The sequence below is a fragment of the Crinia signifera genome, chromosome 3 (assembly GCF_055691185.1).
Source record: "Crinia signifera chromosome 3, ASM5569118v1, whole genome shotgun sequence".
Classification (NCBI taxonomy): domain Eukaryota; kingdom Metazoa; phylum Chordata; class Amphibia; order Anura; family Myobatrachidae; genus Crinia; species Crinia signifera.
This window is the reverse complement of record NC_139219.1, coordinates 282,592,075-282,612,611: the sequence shown is the minus strand read 5'-3', so window position 1 is coordinate 282,612,611 and position 20,537 is coordinate 282,592,075. Positions and strand designations below refer to the sequence as shown.

The 20,537-nt window shown below is 47.8% G+C and overlaps 1 protein-coding gene across 1 annotated transcript in view; it reads left to right on the top strand.

Annotated features, from left to right (window-relative positions):
- Positions 1–6,230: 6,230 nt before the first annotated feature.
- Positions 6,231–20,537, top strand: part of LOC146062741 (vesicle-associated membrane protein 1-like) — a 42,250-nt gene continuing 27,943 nt past the window's right edge. Inside the window, exons 1-2 of the mRNA XM_083174781.1 lie at positions 6,231–6,317; positions 16,705–16,774. Of these exons, the coding sequence (XP_083030907.1) occupies positions 6,316–6,317; positions 16,705–16,774 (72 nt within the window). The 5' untranslated portion in view covers positions 6,231–6,315. The remainder of the gene's footprint in view (positions 6,318–16,704; positions 16,775–20,537) is intronic.

Below are 20,537 nucleotides of genomic sequence, written 5' to 3'. Positions count from 1 at the left end.
TGGGACTAGTGACCTAGGGCATACTGTGCCTCACCTCCCCTTAGACTAGTGACCTAGGGCATACTGTGCCTCACCTCCCCTGGGACTAGTGACCTAGGGCATACTGTGCCTCACCTGCCCTGGGACTAGTGACCTAGGGCATACTGTGCCTCACCTCCCCTGGGACTAGTGACCTAGGGCATACTGTGCCTCACCTCCCCTGGGACTAGTGACCTAGGGCACACTGTGCCTCACCTCCCCTGGGACTAGTGACCTAGGGCACACTGTGCCACACCTCCCCTGGGACTAGTGACCTAGGGCACACTGTGCCTCCCCTCCCCTGGGACTAGTGACCTAGGGCATACTGTGCCTCACCTCCCCTGGGACTAGTGACCTAGGGCATACTGTGCCTCACCTCCCCTGGGACTAGGGACCTAGGGCATACTGTGCCTCACCTCCCCTGGGACTAGTGACCTAGGGCACACTGTGCCTCACCTCCCCTGGGACTAGTGACCTAGGGCACACTGTGCCTCACCTCCCCTGGGACTAGTGACCTAGGGCACACTGTGCCTCACCTCCCCTGGGACTAGTGACCTAGGGCACACTGTGCCTCACCTCCCCTGGGACTAGTGACCTAGGGCATACTGTGCCTCTCCTCCCCTGGGAATAGAGACCTAGGGCATACTGTGCCTCACATCCCCTGGGACTAGTGACCTAGGGCATACTGTGCCTCACCTCCCCTGGGACTAGTGACCTAGGGCATATTGTGCCTCACCTGCCCTGGGACTAATGACCTAGGGCATACTGTGCCTCACCTCCCCTGGGACTAGTGACCTAGGGCATACTGTGCCTCACCTCCCCTGGGACTAATGACCTAGGGCATACTGTGCCTCACCTGCCCTGGGACTAATGACCTAGGGCATACTGTGCCTCACCTCCCCTGGGACTAGTGACCTAGGGCATACTGTGCCTCGCCTACCCTGGGACTAGTGACCTAGGGCATACTGTGCCTCACCTCCCCTGGGAATAGAGACCTAGGGCATACTGTGCCTCACCTGCCCTGGGACTAGTGACCTAGGGCATACTGTGCCTCACCTGTCCTGGGACTAGTGACCTAGGGCATACTGTGCCTCACCTGTCCTGGGACTAGTGACCTAGGGCATACTGTGCCTCACCTCTCCTGGGACTAGTGACCTAGGGCATACTGTGCCTCACCTCCCCTGGGACTAGTGACCTAGGGCATACTGTGCCTCACCTCCCCTGGGACTAGTGACCTATGGCATACTGTGCCTCACCTTCCCTGGGACTAGTGACCTAGGGCATACTGTGCCTCACCTGCCCTGGGACTAATGACCTAGGGCATACTGTGCCTCACCTCCCCTGGGACTAGTGACCTAGGGCATACTGTGCCTCACCTGCCCTGGGACTAGTGACCTAGGGCATACTGTGCCTCACCTCCCCTGGGACTAGTGACCTAGGGCATACTGTGCCTCACCTGCCCTGGGACTAGTGACCTAGGGCATACTGTGCCTCACATCACCTGGGACTAATGACCTAGGGCATACTGTGCCTCACCTCCCCTGGGACTAGTGACCTAGGGCATACTGTGCCTCACCTGCCCTGGGACTAGTGACCTAGGGCATACTGTGCCTCACCTCCCCTGGAACTAGTGACCTAGGGCATATTGTGCCTCACCTGCCCTGGGACTAATGACCTAGGGCATACTGTGCCTCACCTGCCCTGGGACTAATGACCTAGGGCATACTGTGCCTCACCTGCCCTGGGACTAATGACCTAGGGCATACTGTGCCTCACCTCCCCTGGGACTAGTGACCTAGGGCATACTGTGCCTCGCCTGCCCTGGGACTAGTGACCTAGGGCATACTGTGCCTCACCTCCCCTGGGAATAGAGACCTAGGGCATACTGTGCCTCACCTGCCCTGGGACTAGTGACCTAGGGCATACTGTGCCTCGCCTGTCCTGGGACTAGTGACCTAGGGCATACTGTGCCTCACCTGTCCTGGGACTAGTGACCTAGGGCATACTGTGCCTCGCCTACCCTGGGAATAGAGACCTAGGGCATACTGTGCCTCACCTCCCCTGGGACTAGTGACCTAGGGCATACTGTGCCTCACCTCCCCTGGGACTAGTGACCTAGGGCATACTGTGCCTCACCTCCCCTGGGACTAGTGACCTAGGGCATACTGTGCCTCACCTCCCCTGGGACTAGTGACCTATGGCATACTGTGCCTCACCTCCCCTGGGACTAGTGACCTAGGGCATACTGAGCCTCACCTGCCCTGGGACTAATGACCTAGGGCATACTGTGCCTCACATCCCCTGGGACTAGTGACCTAGGGCATACTGTGCCTCACCTCCCCTGGGACTAGTGACCTAGGGCATACTGTGCCTCACCTCCCCTGGGACTAGTGACCTAGGGCATACTGTGCCTCACCTCCCCTGGGACTAGTGACCTAGGGCATACTGTGCCTCACCTGCCCTGGGACTAGTGACCTAGGGCATATTGTGCCTCACATCACCTGGGACTAGTGACCTAGGGCATACTGTGCCTCACATCACCTGGGACTAGTGACCTAGGGCATACTGTGCCTCACATCCCCTGGGACTAGTGACCTAGGGCATACTGTGCCTCACCTCCCCTGGGACTAGTGACCTAGGGCATACTGTGCCTCACATCCCCTGGGACTAGTGACCTAGGGCATACTGTGCCTCGCCTCCACTGGGACTAGTGATCACAATTTGCTCCCAAATGCTGGAAAACAGACGGTGCTGCAAAGGTAATCAGCTAGTCGTAGAAGCAAGCTCCTGCTACCAGCGATTAGAATGGGGCTGAAAACGGGAGCGCGCACCCGGCGATTTATCGCTGGGGCACACTCCCATCACTGGCAATATGGTCGCCAGCGCAGCGATTTTAGCCCCTATCGCCCCCGTGTGTACATAGCTCATGGCATACCGTGCTTCACCTGCTCTGGGATTAGTAACCTGGGGCGTACTGTGCCTCACCTCCCCAGAGATTTGTAATTTAAGGAATACCGTGCCTCGCTTAACCTATGACTAATAACCTAAGGAATACTGTGCCTCACCTGCCCTGGGACTAGTAACCTAAAGCATACTGTGCCTCATCTGCCCTGAGGCTAGTAACCTAAAGCGCAGTGGCGTAGATTGCGCAAGGCAGCCCCCGCCACTGCTTGGGGGAGCGGGGGCTGCGTGGGCGCCTGCTCCCGCCCGGCGCACTGAGCAAGGCGAGATGCTGATTTGTGTGTCAGTCATACTGACATTGTGTGCTGTTGGTGACCGCACAGGAGAGTCGGCGCAGCCATGACAGTCTAGTGTCAGACTGTCACATTGGCCTTGATGGGCGGGCGGCTGTCCAATGGGAGGGTAGGCGGGCGGGAGGCTGTCAAATGAGCGGGCGGGGGTGTGGCCTGGCACAGAGTGACAGGGTAATGCAGCAGCAGTGACTGCTAGTTACTCTACCTCCGTATCACCTATGCGTGTGACGTCATTACGTCACACGCTGGAGAGGCCAGAGGAGCCGGGAAGCTGAGCAGGCAGGGAGGGAGCCTCAGGGAGCAGAGCAAAGAAGGTTTCACTGAGTGTGGGGCTGTGCGCTCCTCCGCCACCCCCGCCACGCTGTTTATGTAAGTACAGTCTGCAACAAAGAGCAGGGGTGGAACGGGACTGGATGGGATGCACCTGTTACAGCTGACAACCTCTCTCAGCAGGAGAGGTGAGCTGGCTGTCTGCGCGGCGGGGGACTGGATGTGGCTGGAAGAGCTGACATGCTGCTCAATTCAGATCAGCACATCAGCTATTTCAGCCGCATCTCATCCCCCGCCGCGCAGACAGCCTGCTCACCTACTCTGCTAAGCACCTTGTCAGCATTTCCAGCCCCCTGGACAACGAGCATGAACTGCCCCTCTGGGAAAAGTGCATAAAATTCCCCCTTTGTAACCAGCATGAAATGCCCCCTTTCCAACCAGCATGAAATGTCCCCTGGGCAACCAGCATACAACACCCCCCCCCCCCCCCCCCCCAACCAGCATGTAACTCCTGCAACCAGCATGTAGGTAAGCAGCACTTATCTGGTTTAATGTTTACTGGGTATAGCGGTGTGTGCTATAATGTGTACTGGGCATAACGGTGTGTGCTGTAATATGTACTGGGTATAGTGGTGTGTGCTGTAATATGTACTGGGCATAACGGTGTGTGCTGTAATATGTACTGGGTATAGTGGTGTGTGCTGTAATATGTACTGGGCATAACGGTGTGTGCTGTAATATGTACTGGGCATAACAGTGTGTGCTGTAATATGTACTGGGCATAACGGTGTGTGCTGTAATATGTACTGGGCATAACGGTGTGTGCTGTAATATGTACTGGGCATAACAGTGTGTGCTGTAATATGTACTGGGCATAACAGTGTGTGCTATAATGTGTACTGGTCATAACGGTGTGTGCTATAATGTGTACTGGTCATAACGGTGTGTGCTATAATGTGTACTGGGTATAGTGGTGTGTGCTATAATGTGTACTGGGTATAGTGGTGTGTGCTATAATATGTACTGGGTATAGTGGTGTGTGCTATAATGTGTACTGGGCATAACGGTGTGTGCTATAATGTGTACTGGGCATAACGGTGTGTGCTGTAATGTGTACTGGGCATAACGGTGTGTGCTGTAATGTGTACTGGGCATAACAGTGTGTGCTGTAATATGTACTGGGTATAGTGGTGTGTGCTGTAATATGTACTGGGCATAACAGTGTGTGCTATAATGTGTACTGGTCATAACGGTGTGTGCTATAATGTGTACTGGTCATAACGGTGTGTGCTATAATGTGTACTGGTCATAACGGTGTGTGCTATAATGTGTACTGGGCATAACGGTGTGTGCTGTAATATGTACTGGGCATAACGGTGTGTGCTGTAATATGTACTGGTCATAACGGTGCGTGCTATAATGTGTACTGGGTATAGTGGTGTGTGCTATAATGTGTACTGGGCATAACGGTGTGTGCTGTAATATGTACTGGGCATAACGGTGTGTGCTGTAATATGTACTGGGCATAACAGTGTGTGCTTTAATATGTACTGGGCATAACGGTGTGTGCTTTAATATGTAGTAGTACGTTTATTTATAAGGCGCCGCAAAGTGTCCGCAGCGCCGTACATAGCAAACAAAAAAAAACAAATTACAAGGTAACGTACAGGGTGTGTTGAAAGATACAGTATAAATAGGGGTATAGCTGGTCGAACTAAAATCAGCATCAGTTCAGAAGTAGGTGTCAAAATTGTCAAGGAGACTGAAGATGAAGTAGAGGAAGGGAAGAACAGGACAGGAGCACAGGTGAGGTAATGAGGTAGGGTGAGTACGTGAGGAAGGAGGGCCCTACTCATAAGAGTTAACATACTAAAAATAGGTGGGTGGACGAACAAAATACAATAGGATAAGTAGGAACGGAGGGGAACGGAGGGAGGATCAAAAGAGGTTAGGAGGAGGGATACTGGGCATAACGGTGTGCTTTAATGTGTACTGGGCAGAACGGTGTGTGCTGGAATGTGAATTGATACTGCTATGTGACCACACCACTTTCCACAAAAAAACATGCCCTAAATTTTTAGCGTGCGCCTTCGGCGCGCACTGTCCATTTGTTCAGGTTTATATCGTTTCTAGTATATATGTATCTTTATGCGAGTGTGCCAATTGATACTTTCCCCCCCGACTCACATGTGCCATGCTGGGAAGAAGGGGAGAGGAGGCTTTATTCCATTGGGACCCAGAAAAGTTCAGGTAGGACCCCAATTTTAAGAAGTGAAGGGTCCCCGGACCCACTTTTTTGGGTGGTTTTCGCAAACACTGTATGTATGTATGTATACATGGGGGGGGCGCAATCAAATTTTTGGCAGGGGGGAGCAAAATTTATAGTTACGCCACTGCTAAAGCGTACTGTGCCTCACCTGCCCTGGGGCTAGTACCACCAGCTCTATTACCCTGGCAGAATTTTTCATGGACACAGAGTCATTAGGCAGAAGCCTCTTGGATTTATGTACACGTGTGCACAGCTTCAAATATTCCAGTAGGTAAATGTCTTGTATTCTTTCCGGGTCCCTGCACTTATCTGTCCCTAGCAATAGAGCTTTATAATGTCTGCACCTGTAGATAAGATCTCAGGATCCCAGTCTATACTCCCTCCTCCTCCTCCTCCTCTCAGTCTATGACACTCCCCGGGCTGGCTGATACCAACACCAGCAACCTGCCAGATTCCTCCCCTGTACCTAGAGAGGACCGAGATCTGCAGAGATCAGCAACAGCCATGTGAGTAACGGGAGCTGTCCACACGCCCAGTGCTGAACTCTCCTCACTGTCCACAGAGTGCTGTACCTGCTCTCCTCACTGTCCATATGTTGTACCTGCTCTCCTCAATGTCCATATACTCATTGCTGAACCATCTCTCTTCACTTTCCATATACTCATTGCTGATCCAGCGCTCCTCACTGTCCATATACTCATTGCTGAACCCTCCATCACTTCAGTTATTGTTCAAATACCCAGTGCTGATTCCAGCATCATTCATATACTCAGTGCTGATGCAACCATCACCACCACTATCATTAAATACTCAGTGTTAATACCAGTATCTCTTCAATCAATATTCATATACTCTGTGCTGATACCAGTATCACTCCAGCCATTATTCATATACTCGGGATTGATATACTTAGTACTCTGCTCACTCTATCCATGTTATACACCTTACTGTCCATATGTATCCATATTCCTACTACTAAATTCACACACCATGAGTTATGTATGTGCTTCAGAATGGATAATAACTCCGTGGGTTCCTTACAAAAGTGGTTACACACCAAAGGTGCTCATGCTGAACTTATGGTATATTTGGGGCTTAACGAAATCAAAGCAAGACAATAAATCAAGTAACTGTGCACTTGGGGAAACAGTGTTGCACTGCAGGTGAGGCAAATGTAAAATGTGCGGAGAGAATAAGATTTGGGTGTGGTGGATCCTAGTCCAGATCTAAATTGCAGAATGTGTTTGCAGATTCCTTTAACTTCATTTAATATCCTACAGTATGTAAGGTTTAAAGATCTTTACTGTGTAGTACTGGTATTGTATAATATAATTACAATTTTACAGACTATTTGCCAGGCATGTAGGATGTTAAGCTTAAGAACTCCATTCTTCCTCACATGCAGAAATGTTATTTCTCTTCCTGCAGAACTGTTTAATTAAAATATCACACTGTAATCCCTGGAGACTGACACCCCAGCTATTTGTGTGTATTACGCCTCATTTTAAATGTGTGCGTGTAGAAAGGGGACATCTGCCAGAACATTACCCAGAACACTGATTAAAAAACAGGTGAGCTCGGTACACAGTAGAACAGGGGTTCCCAAACGCAGCCCTCGAGGCAGTTTAAGGCAGAGTACACTTTAAAAGATATAACTGCAGATCAATGGGGCATAGTGTTCCCCATTCACACTGCCTGATCCCTCGGGACTGACATCACAAGTGGACGGGCGCATGCCGTAATCACACAGCACAATGCGCTGATATATATTTAAATATATCGGGCATCGGCTGTGTTTGCAAAGCCAACATGATATATCGATAAAAGACACTGGTCGTTCACGCTGGCTGATGGTGTATTGATATATCGGGCGTTCAATCGAATAGCTGATATATCGACCAGAGTGTATGCACCTTAAGGATGAGTACACACATAAAGGTTTATCTGTCCAATCTGTCTGGTGGGAACAAACTCTGGAAATGTATGGGAGCAAATTACAATCAACATCAGCTCCCAAATGGTGGAAAACAGTCAAAAACAAATTAATTTAACCAATTTGTATGACAAACGCTGTCTGTTTTCCAATGTTTGGGAGCACATTTTTGACAGTCATTTGCTCCCATATATTTCCAGGTTTTTGTTCCCACCAGACAGATATGGCAGGTAAATCTGAAAGTCATCATCCCGCTGTTGAATTCTTACGAGACCCAGACCAGCTGCAGGGAGGGCTGTGGAGGTCAGCAGGGGAACTACAATGGGTGACCTACTTTGGAGAAATAAGGAGGATTACTATGGGGAATAACTATGGGGGAGTACTAAGGAGGCCATTTTATTAAAAAAAAATAAAATAAAGAAAAAATATTAAAAATAAAAAAATAGTATTATTTTTTACTGCAGGGGTGGTGCAAAAATGTGCTGAATAATTCCAGGGTGCTGCTAAATGTGTAGTATCAATCCAGGGGTGCTGCCAAATGTTCTGTATAATTCCAGGGGTGCCACCATGTGTGCTGTATAATTCCAGGGATGCTGCCCAGTGTCCTGTAGCAGTCCAGGGGCGCTACCCAGTGTTCCATATAAGTCCAGCGTGCTGCCCTGTGCTGCTGTATAAGTCTGCCATTTTAGTCCAGCAGTGCTGCCGTATAAGTCTGCCATATAAGTTCCGTTGTGCTGCCCTGTGCTGTTGCATAAGTCTGCCATTTAATTCCAGCAGTGCTGCCATATAAGTCTGCCATATAAGTGCAGCGGTGCTGCTCTGTGCTGCCATCTAAGTCCAGTGGTGCAGCCTTATAAGTCTGCTGTATAAGTCCAGTGGTGGTGTCCTACATGGCCATATAAGTCCAGCGGTGCTGCCGTATAAATCCAGCGATGCTGCCCTGTGCTGCCATATAAGTCTGATGTATAAATCTGCTGTATAAGTCCAGTGGTGCTGCCCTATGTTGCCGTATAATTCCAGGGATGCAGTCCCTCTGCCCTATCAGTCCAGGGGTGCTGCTGCCTGTCTGCTGTGCTGTGTGAATAACTAGTTAGCTGGTGAAGACAGACTGGAGTACATTCCAAACACGTGTGATACGCGGAGAACGTCAACGGAAGATGCGGTCTGTAATCCTGGAGCAAGAGTAACAGTATAAACACAGGTCAATGCCTTAGCCTTTCCCTGCCACATTGTGTCATTACAGGAGTATGGGTTGGGATTGCCGCACAAGTTTAATGATAAAGTTATGATATAACCTCGGCTTATACTGACATACAAATCAATAAATAAATGAAGTTAGTGCGTTGTCATCATGTATTAGGGTTAGTTTACTAACACAATACACATATTGATGACCATCAGTGGTTCTCCCTAGAGTTGATACAAGTTACTTGTATAAGAAAAAAAGAGAAAAAGTAAACTCTGTCGACTGACTATATAATAATTGGATTTTGCTTAAAAATAGTATTATAAAGTGAATATTAAAACAAATATTCCTATACGGTCCCAGTTGCCTGGAATATAACTATCACGAAAATATAGGTTGTGATGTGATTGGATGTAGCCATCTTCATGGAAAATTGTATTTCAATAAATAAGATATATGATAAACACACTACGTGGTTAGTCCTATTCTGTGTGCACCACGGCAGCCTGGATTCAGGGCTGGCGCCACCACTAGGCAGGTCTAGGCATTTGCCTAGGGCGCTGGCCACTGGAGGGCGGCAGTTCGCAAAGGGTGTACCTGCTGCGCCGTCTGGGGAGTGGGCAGGGTGGTCCATGCCGGCTTCTGACAGGAGCCTGCAGTGGTGTCCTTGCCGCGCGGGTACCTGCGGCGCTGTGTATAAAGCTGGCAGTGGTGGGGGGTCCCTGCAGTGAATAAGAAATAACTAGCACTATCCGCCGGGCTATGCGGCAGTGCGGGAAGCGCTGCCTGGTTTGAAAACACTGGCCGCACACTGATTGGCTGAGATTCAGCCAATCAGCGCGTGGCCAGTGTTTTCAAAACAGAAGCGCTTCCCGGGCCGATGCATAGCGCTAATTATTTCTTATTCACTGCAGGGACCCAGCCGCCGCCGCCAGCTTTATACACAGCGCCGCAGGTACCCGCACGGCAAGGACACCACTACAGGCTCCTGTCAGATGCCAGCATGGACCCCCCTGCCTGCTCCACAGCCGGCGCAACAGGTACCCCCCGCCCCCACCCCCTGGCACCGGGGCGCCCCCACCCCGACTCGCCTGGGGTGCTCCGGTGCCTTGCACCGGCCCTGCCTGGATTCACTGCCCCATAGAGCTCCTGACACTTTTGTGTGAAGTGTGGCTGATTTTAGACCCCAAAGGGTGTGACTTCAGGTGTCGTTGTTGACAACGGCCCATCGCATCCTTTGCAATGAATATAATTGACGGTACTTATGTATTATCTGGGCTCCCATGTGAAATGCACCCCATTTTTTCATACCCCTACTATCCAACTACGCATGGAGTTGATTTTATATAGTGTGGCGAGCGCAGCGAGCCACCGTGCCCGAAGCGTGGCGAGCGCAGCGCGCCCCGTGAGGGGAAGCGGTCTCATAAGAAAAACGGGAGCCCAGATATTACATAAGTACCGAATTGACCCCTAAAATGTACAGAACATATGGATCTCTGAAGAAGTCAGTTAAGGGTGCAGCTTGTTAAAAAGGGCGCAAAAGCACATTTCTCTGTGCCCTTGTAAACCCTCATATGCAGACTCTATATCTCTGTATTGGGACCTTGCCTCATTTGGACCTTGCATAGGTACACATACCATTCCACTCCACCACTCTCCTTTACTGCCATTAAAGAAACACATAAACAGCATTACATATATAATGCTGCTCATTAGCAGCCCATTGCACTGGAAACTAATCACTGACCGCTGTGTATGAAATAACTAGAATTATTTGTAAAAACATAGAAAATAATCTTGCTTAATGTACAGATTAATCGTCCTCGTCAGTAAATAAAGTGTATTTTTCTTTATTTCACCTGAACGTGTTTTGGCTGCATTCCAAAAATAAATGCGGTTAAGCAGATCTTTCATCACCAACCTCAGGAACCTGTAAATGTGTGAAGAATTCTGCTCACTTTCTGTTAGTTGCAGGTGTCAAATTTATTCTTGCGTTGATTAATCAGCTTTTACTTGCTAACAAAACCCAAACGCTGATTTCTCCACTACAGTGTATTCTCAAAAGTAGATAATTATTAGGGCATGTATTGTATACAGACAGCACAGGTATTAGTTGCAGGCACGCCATCAGGAATTTTGGGGCCCAGGACAGATGTACCCTCAGCATCCCCCTATTGGCCGCCCTGATTAATTGTAGGGACGATGATTACAGAATTCAGTGTAATTGGACTGAAAAAAAGGGGGGACTTCAGGAATAAGGAGTAATAAGGAATAAGGCCAAAAAGCACAGGAAATCTCATAATCAGTACAATTGTATACAAATACAATGCAGTAAAGGCCTACAGCTAAAGGCCCCCATCCACTATTGTGATATGGGCATTTTTTTAAATGTGATTTCGATGCATGTCATTTACCTGCGATTGCGATGTGAGGCACATTCCCGGGCACCTTGCAGATCCTACAGGCTCACATAGGTATTTACTCCGTGAGGAGTGTGATGTGTATCCGCACAACCTTATAGATTGATTTATCACTATTTTTTACAGGATGGAGAGACCCTTTGAGGATGGGAGAGTGGCCTTCAAAAAGCTGGTGAACAGCGAAACGCTGCGTTGGCACATGTTCTGTCTGAAAGATGTCTGTTAGCCTGAATTATATGAAATTTGAATAATGATTTGATAAATAATATCTAATATCTTAAAAGAAGGGGTAGTATTTAACTACACCCAGTAAAAACTCTGATAGAAAGTAGTGCATTATATAAATAAATAGCACACTGAACCACAGAAACAATGCAGTGATCAAAGGAGGGCACCAAGATATCATTATTTGTAGCTATGAGCATTTTCAATGCACATGGAATGACCAGAGGAGGGCGCCAATAGAACATCATTTGTGCTAATAAAGCCACAATACGTCCTAAACAAATTGTGACACATTGTAACATCTTGTTACTGTGCTCAGTGTCAAATGTGTATCAGTTTTATACTATAAATTGAAACATCCTGACAACAAGCATATTGTGCCTTAATAAGGGCATGATATACCAATTTCTTGCTGCAATATCAGAGCTATAACCACAGATTATTATCAGTGGCTAATAAATTCTCCTTCTGGGCTATATTAAATGGACATTTCTTTTGGACAAAAACCTGTGTAAATTTTAAACACACAAATATTTTATTCTCTTTAAACACACTCTATGTATTTGTGTATATGTTGTACGTGATTTTAACTCTTATACATTTTTCGGCTGTTTACATGAATTCCCCAACCCTGATATAGGGAATATTAAACTAATACTAATAAAAGTTACATTTTAAAATGATCAGTGCGTTCCCCCAAACAGTTCTTTTTTTCTTCTTTTTTTTAAAAAGATCCTACAGGCTACCATGATAATTTGTCACAGCCCGTAGCCCCTGCTAGGATCGCATGAGATACATTGTATGTAAAAGGAACACATACAATGTATCTTATGCGTTCCTACCTCCCAGCTGCTGCCGGGTGAGATTGCGAGGTATCACTTGCGAGGTACCGCATGTGATACCTCGCACTAGTGTATGGCCACCTTAAGATATTAATCCAATATTAATACCACTTAAAATAACATTTAAAAAGAGAAGGTGTTCTCTGGAGTAAACTTTTAACAGAGAAACAAGACTGTACTCCCTGTTTACGGCACACTCAGGGAATTGATAAAACATAACCTTTATTGACAATTTTAAAATGTAACCACTGGTACTATGATACTGTAAGCATCAAGACCACAAAAGCTTTAAAACATTATAAAGAAATACAAATGTACCTACTGTACAGAAATACAGCTGCAATGAAAATATATTCAATATTGTAGTGTCCCTACTGTCCTGAAAAGAGAAGTGAAAGAAGAAGGGTGAAGAGTTCAACTGTAAATTAAATAGAATATTGTGATTGTATTGTGAGGTGCAAAAATACAGGTGAAGATATTATAATTAACAGTGTGAAACACACCAACAAAAAATATTCACCACACAACTGAATCTGTCCTAAAAATATAATAATTATTTGTAAATTAATAACGGAGGTGTGCGTCAGATATCATAAATTGAATGAGATTCTATTTATAATTCAAATGTCAGTATTTAGACCAACAGTTAAGTTCAGCAAGACTACATGGAAATGAGCCAATGTACATATCTGACTATATGCTTTTTCACGTTTGCTCAATGCATTGAAAAGTAAATGAGAGCCCTCGGGCAGCGGCTCAGTAAAAAAAATAATAATAATAAAAGAGTTGCTTCTGCTGTCAGTGCTATCACACTATTTTACCCCCTGATGCTGGATCACTGCAGGATAGTGTTAAAACCCCCCATTAAAGGACTCAAGATGCACATTTGCTAGGATTTGTCTAGAAAGCTCACTGCCTGTCCTATTTGATTTTTGGATTGCACTGTGGCCCCCATCTCTGAAGCTGCCACTGTCCTGTCCTGATTTTTCCTCCCCCCCAATGTTGGGAGGTATGCAGCCTATGTCCAGTATAACTCATGTCTAGTTAGTTATTTTGCCACTTGGGGCAGCTGGCATTGGTATAGTCTGACTTCCTCTGTCAAAATTCTACTTACACTGTTACAAGTTATGGTACTTGTTTCCTAGCACGGCCACAATCGCGGGCATCGCGGGTAATTTTTAATGGTCTGCGATGCGACCGACGCGATGCCCGCGATTTCCCATTGAAATGCATTGAAAAAGTCAAAATCGCGTCGGTCGCATCGTATGCGGCCAAAATAAGCATAAGATGGTACCGACGCGATGTCCGCGATTTCCCATAGGGAACAATGTTAAATGGGCCAGAGACTCCAAAAAAAACCCCTGACCAGTGAAATGGCCCCCCAAAAATAGTTAACGCCACCCCACGATCAACGTGAACCCAAAGCGTGGCGAGCGCAGCGAGCCCGCGAGGGGCGACGGTACGCGTCCTCCAACCATTTCATACCCCCACTATCCACGTCGGCGGGGAGTTGAGAATAGATTAGTGTGGCGAGCGCAGTGAGCCACCGAGCCCAAAGCGTGGAGAGCGCAGCGAGCCCCGCGAGGGGACGCGGATACCTGTGAAGCCCGCGAAGGGACGCGTTTACCTGTGAAGGTATCCGCGTCCCCTCGCGGGGCTCGCTGCGCTCGACACACTAATCTATTCTCAACTCCACGCCGACGTGGATAGTGGGGGTATGAAAAGGTCGGAGGACGCGTACCGCCGCCCCTCGCCACGCTTCGGGTTCACGTTGATCGTGGGGTGGCGTTAACTATTTTTGGGGGGCCATTTCACTGGTATGGGTTTTTTTTTGGGGTCTCTGGCCCATTTAACATTGTTCCCTATGTTGATTTGGTTACATTGAGGCATTTTACATTGTTCCCTATGGGAAATCGCGGGCATCACGTCGGTCGCATCGCATGTGATTTTTTAGCCCGCATGCGATGCAACCGACGCGATTTTTTTACCTGCGATGCCCCAGATCAAGATCGTTGTGGCCGTGCTAGGAAACAAGTACCCAAGTTATATCTGAATGGGGGAAATCACCCACATGAGGATTTTGTAATTGCATTAGTAATTGAATATTAGTACAACCTGTAATTCTTGGTGAGTAACTCCAGTCAGAAGTCCATCAGTGTCTGTGTTGCAGTGTACCCATAAGGCCTCTCTGTGTTGTCACCTTACCAGTGGTAGCTTCCTACAATATTTGTTTCAGACAGGATGTTACATATAAAAAAACGGTACTTGTTTCCTAGCACGGCGCTAGGGATGCCAATCCCAGGGCATTTTTTCAATCCCGGGATCCGGGATTGAAAAATCCTCAATCCCGGGATTCCCGGGATCCCGGGATTGGCATCCGCACCAAAAATGCCATTATTTTCAATAAACCCACACCGGCCGACCCACACATTTACTTACATTAGGGAGCGGGCGGCCGGGAGTGGGTTTGGAGGTGCGCGGTGTCTCCCGGCAAGTGCACCTCCTTAGAAGTCAGCAGGCGGGTGGGCGGAGGAAGGCCGGCGGGCAGGCGGGTGGGCGGAGAAGAGGCGGGTGGTGACTGGTGACATGTGGCCTGCGCAGCGTGACCTCTACTGTCACGCTACGCAGGCCGCACGCCGGGGTCAGGCTACGGGAACAGCCGGGCAGCGTCTGAGCGAATGCTCAGACGCTGCCCGGCATTAGACTGCGCATGCGCAGTCTAATCCCGAAATCCCGGGATTGGATACTCCAATCCCGGGATTGAAATCCCGGACTTTTTTAGGCCAAATCCCAGGATCCCGCCGATCCCGGGATTGGCCACACTACACGGCGCCCATCGCATACCATAAGGCATACGATGGTATGCGATGCGATGTTACGCGATGGCAGCCGATGTTATACAATTTTAAATTGTATACCATCGCATTGTATGCCATTGTATGCCATATACAATGGTATACGATTTAAATTTGTATAAGCACCTTAATGGGTGTTTTCAATGTTAAATGTGCCCCCTATAAGATAAATAATTGTATAAGCACCGTAATGGGTGCTTACAATGTTAAAAGCACCCCCACGCCACCCATACTATCAACGCCAACCCGAAGCATGGCGAGCGCAGCGAGCCCGCGAGGGGCGGCTGTACGCGTCCTCCAACCTTTTCATACCCCCACTATAAACGTCGGCGTGGAGTTGATTTTATATAGTGTGGCGAGTGCAGCGAGCCACCGAGCCCGAAGCGTGGTGAGCACAGCGTGCCCCGCGAGGGGACGCGGAATACATGTAAAGTAATACGCGTTCCCTCACGGGGCTCGCTGCGCTCACCACGCTTCGAGCTCCGTGGCTCGCTGCACTCGCCACACTATATAAAATAAACTCCACACCGACGTGGATAGTGGGGGTATGAAAAGGTCGGAGGACGCGTACCGCCGCCCCTCGTGGGCTCGCTGCGCTCGCCACGCTTCGGGTTGGCGTTGATAGTGGGATTGGCGTGGGGGTGCATTTAACATTGTAAGCACCCATTAGGGTGCTTATACAATTAAAAACCGTATAGGGGCTTATATAATTTAAAATCGCATCGCATGCAGGTATATGGCATGCGATGCGATGCCATATGACTGAATATCGTGGGCGCCGTGCTAGGAAACAAGTACCAAAAAAACTCCTCTATAGTTCCCTTCATTTGTCCTATAGCCTTCTATAATCAATGTCTAGTCATAAGTTTGTATTTCAGCTATAGCCTCCATCAATATTACTAGCTCTAGTTCTCATATTCTCTATACTGTGGTATTTTCCCCTGTAGCTGCCCCTTTACTACAGCTGTGACATTTAGAACCTGACACCAACCGAAAACATCTGCTGTCAGGCGACATTTAGAAATGCTCCCAAATCATCCCTATCCCTGGCTATTCCATACAATCTAAAGCAATATTATTCTACTTACGTGTCACTGTATCTGACAGCAAAATAGGCCCGAACTGTTTACTCTTTGGCAGGAAGGACATTTATATTTTATAAATGCATATTGGACATTGGACCATTAATATCATACTTACATTTAAAAGCAAAGGAGCAGAATTTCCGGAGACAGGTAAGAGTACTTACATAATGAAGGCTGGCTACCAGATTGCAGTTAGGAAGGAATACTTTAATTTTTTGTATTGTTTTTTTCAGGTCAAGTTATAAATGGATTATGCTAATTTGATATGTTGAAAAGTTCTGCTGTGATCTGTCAGGTGGGAAGTTCTGTATGATGCCTTTCTTCATCTAGATAATATTTGTTTTCAGGTCAGGTGCAGCCGGCATCCCCCAAAGTAGCAGCCGAAGACTGCTTCAAACACAGGCCCAAGTCAATGAGGTAAGAGACATCCCTTCATTATATGTTGCACAGTAAAGACATTGAGCCTTTAAAAAGTGATAAAATGGAGAGTGATAAACAACCAGCCAATCAGCTCCTACCTACCATGTTACAGACTGGGTTTGAAAAATGTCAGACAGGAGCTGATTGGTTGGTTGTTTATCACTCTTCATTTTATCACTATATGAAGCTTAGTGCATCTGGCCAATTGTATACTAAAGACATTACTTTTCAGTGTCTAGTATGTGTGTGGAACCTCTAGGACAGAGCCCCCTACCTTCTAATTCTGAAGCCCCCAAATTCCACCTGTTTCACAACCACCTTCTATATCTGCAATTAAAAGGATAACTAGGTACATCCTTCATCTAACACAGGGCCGGATTATAATGGGGGCACAAGGGGTCAGTGCCCCTGGGCCCCCCTCTAGCTAGGGGCCCCCTGTGGTTGGCATGTATTTATTTTTTTAGCTAAAGGTTTTGTGCATGGGAGTGGGGTAGTGCTGCAGCTTCACCTATCTGCCAATGTGACAATGATTAATGGTGGTGAGCATTGGGAACCAAGTGTGCAGTGCATTACTGGGAGTTGACTAAGTCCCATAACACTTTGCACCAGAGGGCAGAGGCTGAGCACTGGGACTGTGAGGGTCTCCTACAGAGTAAGGTGCAGAGGGTCAAACACAGACTTTTCATGTGGTATGTATGTATGTATGTATGTGTGTATATATATATATATATATATATATATATATATATATATATATATATATAGCAAAGCAAATGCAGATGGCACTCTCAAGATTATACAAATTCTGCGCGGCGGCAGCAATGATGAAACAAAAGGATCAACACAGGCTTGTGTGTCAACGTTTCGGGCAAAGCCCTTGACACACAAGCCTGTGTTGATCCTTTTGTTTCATCATTGCTGCCGCCGCGCAGAATTTGTATAATCTTGAGAGTGCCATCTGCATTTGCTTTGCTACATCTTTTCGTCTGAAAATTGAAAGGCACCTCAAGTATTTGCACCTACAAGGACGAGTGCCGGGACCCCCTTGTCCTATATATATATATATATATATATATATCCCCTGAAGTTACCCATTGACCAAGTTTATACTGCCTTTACTCTGTGTTTTGACAGTGTAATATTCCCCCATGCAGTTTGCGGCCAGTAATGACAAGTGCAAGGGGGCCACCCTGTCTAAAGTGCCCCGGGCCCCCCGAAGGCTTAATCTGGCACTGATCTAACATATAATAATTGCAAATCTGACAACCCCAAAAGGCAGGTTAGTAAAATTTGGCATCTGATCTAACTATAGGCCTGATCATTAACCCCTTCAGTAGTGTTTTTTTTTTTAGGGAGCGCTTCCCACTGGGCGAGTTTATTCTGTAACCCCCGAGTCTGAGCAGCGCCGCAGAACAGTCCATCAGCCACTGCTCTGCCCTGCCCGCAGCAACCCGGCTGTGTGTGGTGTGACATTACAAGGTCACGCTGCACTTGCAGATGACTGTGTAAATCCGCCCTTTGTGCATGGACAGCAAACCAACATCGACTTGCAAGTCTATACGCAATTCCACGAAAAACTGAAAGGATTTTGCTATTTGTGCAAAGGTACCGTAAGTAGCTCTGACCCTTCACTAATCTGCGACAGGCTGAACAAGGTTCAGGGTCCAGGTGAAATGACTGTTCACACTCCTGTGTCCCTAAATATATTCCCCACTATTTAAACAAGAGGCTTATTTATTTTTTTGTCTACAGCGCTTAAGTGTGGAGAGGTCAGTAAATGTGTTTGCAACTCAGCAGCCGCGCTATTTAATCGATATATCACAGTGGTTGTTTTTATTGTATTTTCCTACGTGGTTTGAGCTATTTGCACGATGACAGTAAAGCACACTGAAGTCCATCTAACTACCACAGGTGAAGAAAACTGGAACTTATTAATAAGGGACATTAGACATTCCTTCATCGGATATACACATTTGCGCCTTGATGATTGTATACTGTTCAGAGTTGGTTTGTGTTTAAAGTTGTTTAACAATGTGGGGACATTTTAAAAACTTTTTTTTTTTTATCAGGCAGCAGTGCGCTATTTTGGTCCATAATCCCCATATCTCTCCATTTTTGACTCTGCCCAGTTGACATGGGCGGGAGGGACGGGGCAGTTGACGTTTACAAAAATGAGGCGTGTCATCCCTGTTTTCTGAGAGTGGCCAGACCAAGGACCTCACAGCAAAACACAGTTTCCCAGGCCTCACAAGACTCCCTGCGACATGCTGCTTTAGTAAGGTTAGACTTACTCAGGCTGCAGTCACAAAAGAACATTAAGACCGATGGTCATTGCAGGTTAATGCAATCGCGGATGCAGGAAGAAGGTGGTATGCAGGCAGGTGGTGGTATGTACGTTCTCCTGCTATTGCACTTATAAGGATAGCATGTACTAAGCAGCTTATCATATGCAATACTAAATGAATAAGGCCATTGGTGTAGTGCCCATTTTCCCAGTGATTTGCGCATGCACAGTAGAGGAGTCCCTGGGAACAAGGCCTGGGATCCTGGAGACCTGCGCATGTACTGTGGACTCTAGCCAGGGCAGCCGAGATGGATGCCGGGCCCCGGTAACATTTTGGGGAGTGGCCTAAGTGTGGGAGGTGTGGCCCCTCCCACGCTTTGGCCACCCCCCCCCCCAAATCTTTAGAGGGGGGTGCAAGAAAACTCTAAAAACTCTAAACCCAGCAGCAGCAACAGCACAGACCTCCAGCATGTTCTGTGCTGACAGCAGGCTCAGCACAAGCTCTCACGCTGTCAGTAAGACTCTCATGCTGTAGAAGTGTGTGCTGTTGTTGCTGTCCAGGAGGGATAGAGGAGGAAGGGAGGGGTTGGACCAGGGCCCCTGCCGGGCCTCTTCAGCAAGCCTGGGCCTGGGTAATTAGGACCCACTCCCCCCCCCCCCCCCCCCTCTCGGCTGCCCTGACTCTAGCACAAAGCCAGAGAGAAGGGGGCACACATTGAACAATGTGAAGAATTACCAGGTGAACGTGCAATAATTGTGATCATGTGGACACAGGGGCGGATTGGGGACTAAAAGTGGCCCTGGAAAATATCTGGAAGTGGCCTCATGTGGGCGGCACCAAATCAACAATGGGTGGAGCCTAATTACAAGGGGTGTATCCTAGCCTAATACACATTATGTCCACATTATGTCCAGGTAATGCCCATTACATATTATGCCACACAACGTAATGCCCATTGCACATTATGGTACTCTTTACCTAGGACGGCGCCCATCGCGGGCATCGCGTCCATCGTATGCACTAAATTAATGGGTGCGACGCGACCGACGCGATGCCCGCGATTTCCCATAGGGATCAATGTTAAATTTTTAAATGGACCCGATTTTTCACTTCAATGCCCGCGATTTTGCCATAGGAAACAATGTTAAATGGGCCACAGAGCCCAAATAGGAATCCTTAGCAAAAATATGTCCCCCACAATTTTTAACGCCACCCCACGATCCACGCGAACCCGAAGCGTGGCGAGCGCTGCGAGCCCGCGAGGGGCGGCGGTACGCGTCCTCCGACCTTTTCATACCCCCACTATCCACGTCGGCGTGGAGTTGAGAATAGAATAGTGTGGCGAGCGCAGCGAGCCACCGAGCCCCGCGATGTGGAGCGTATTTACTAAGAATACGAATGAATACGACTGCATACGGCTGTTTTAGCCGTATGCAAATTCATGTTCCGGAGGATTATTTACAAAGCAGTCAAAT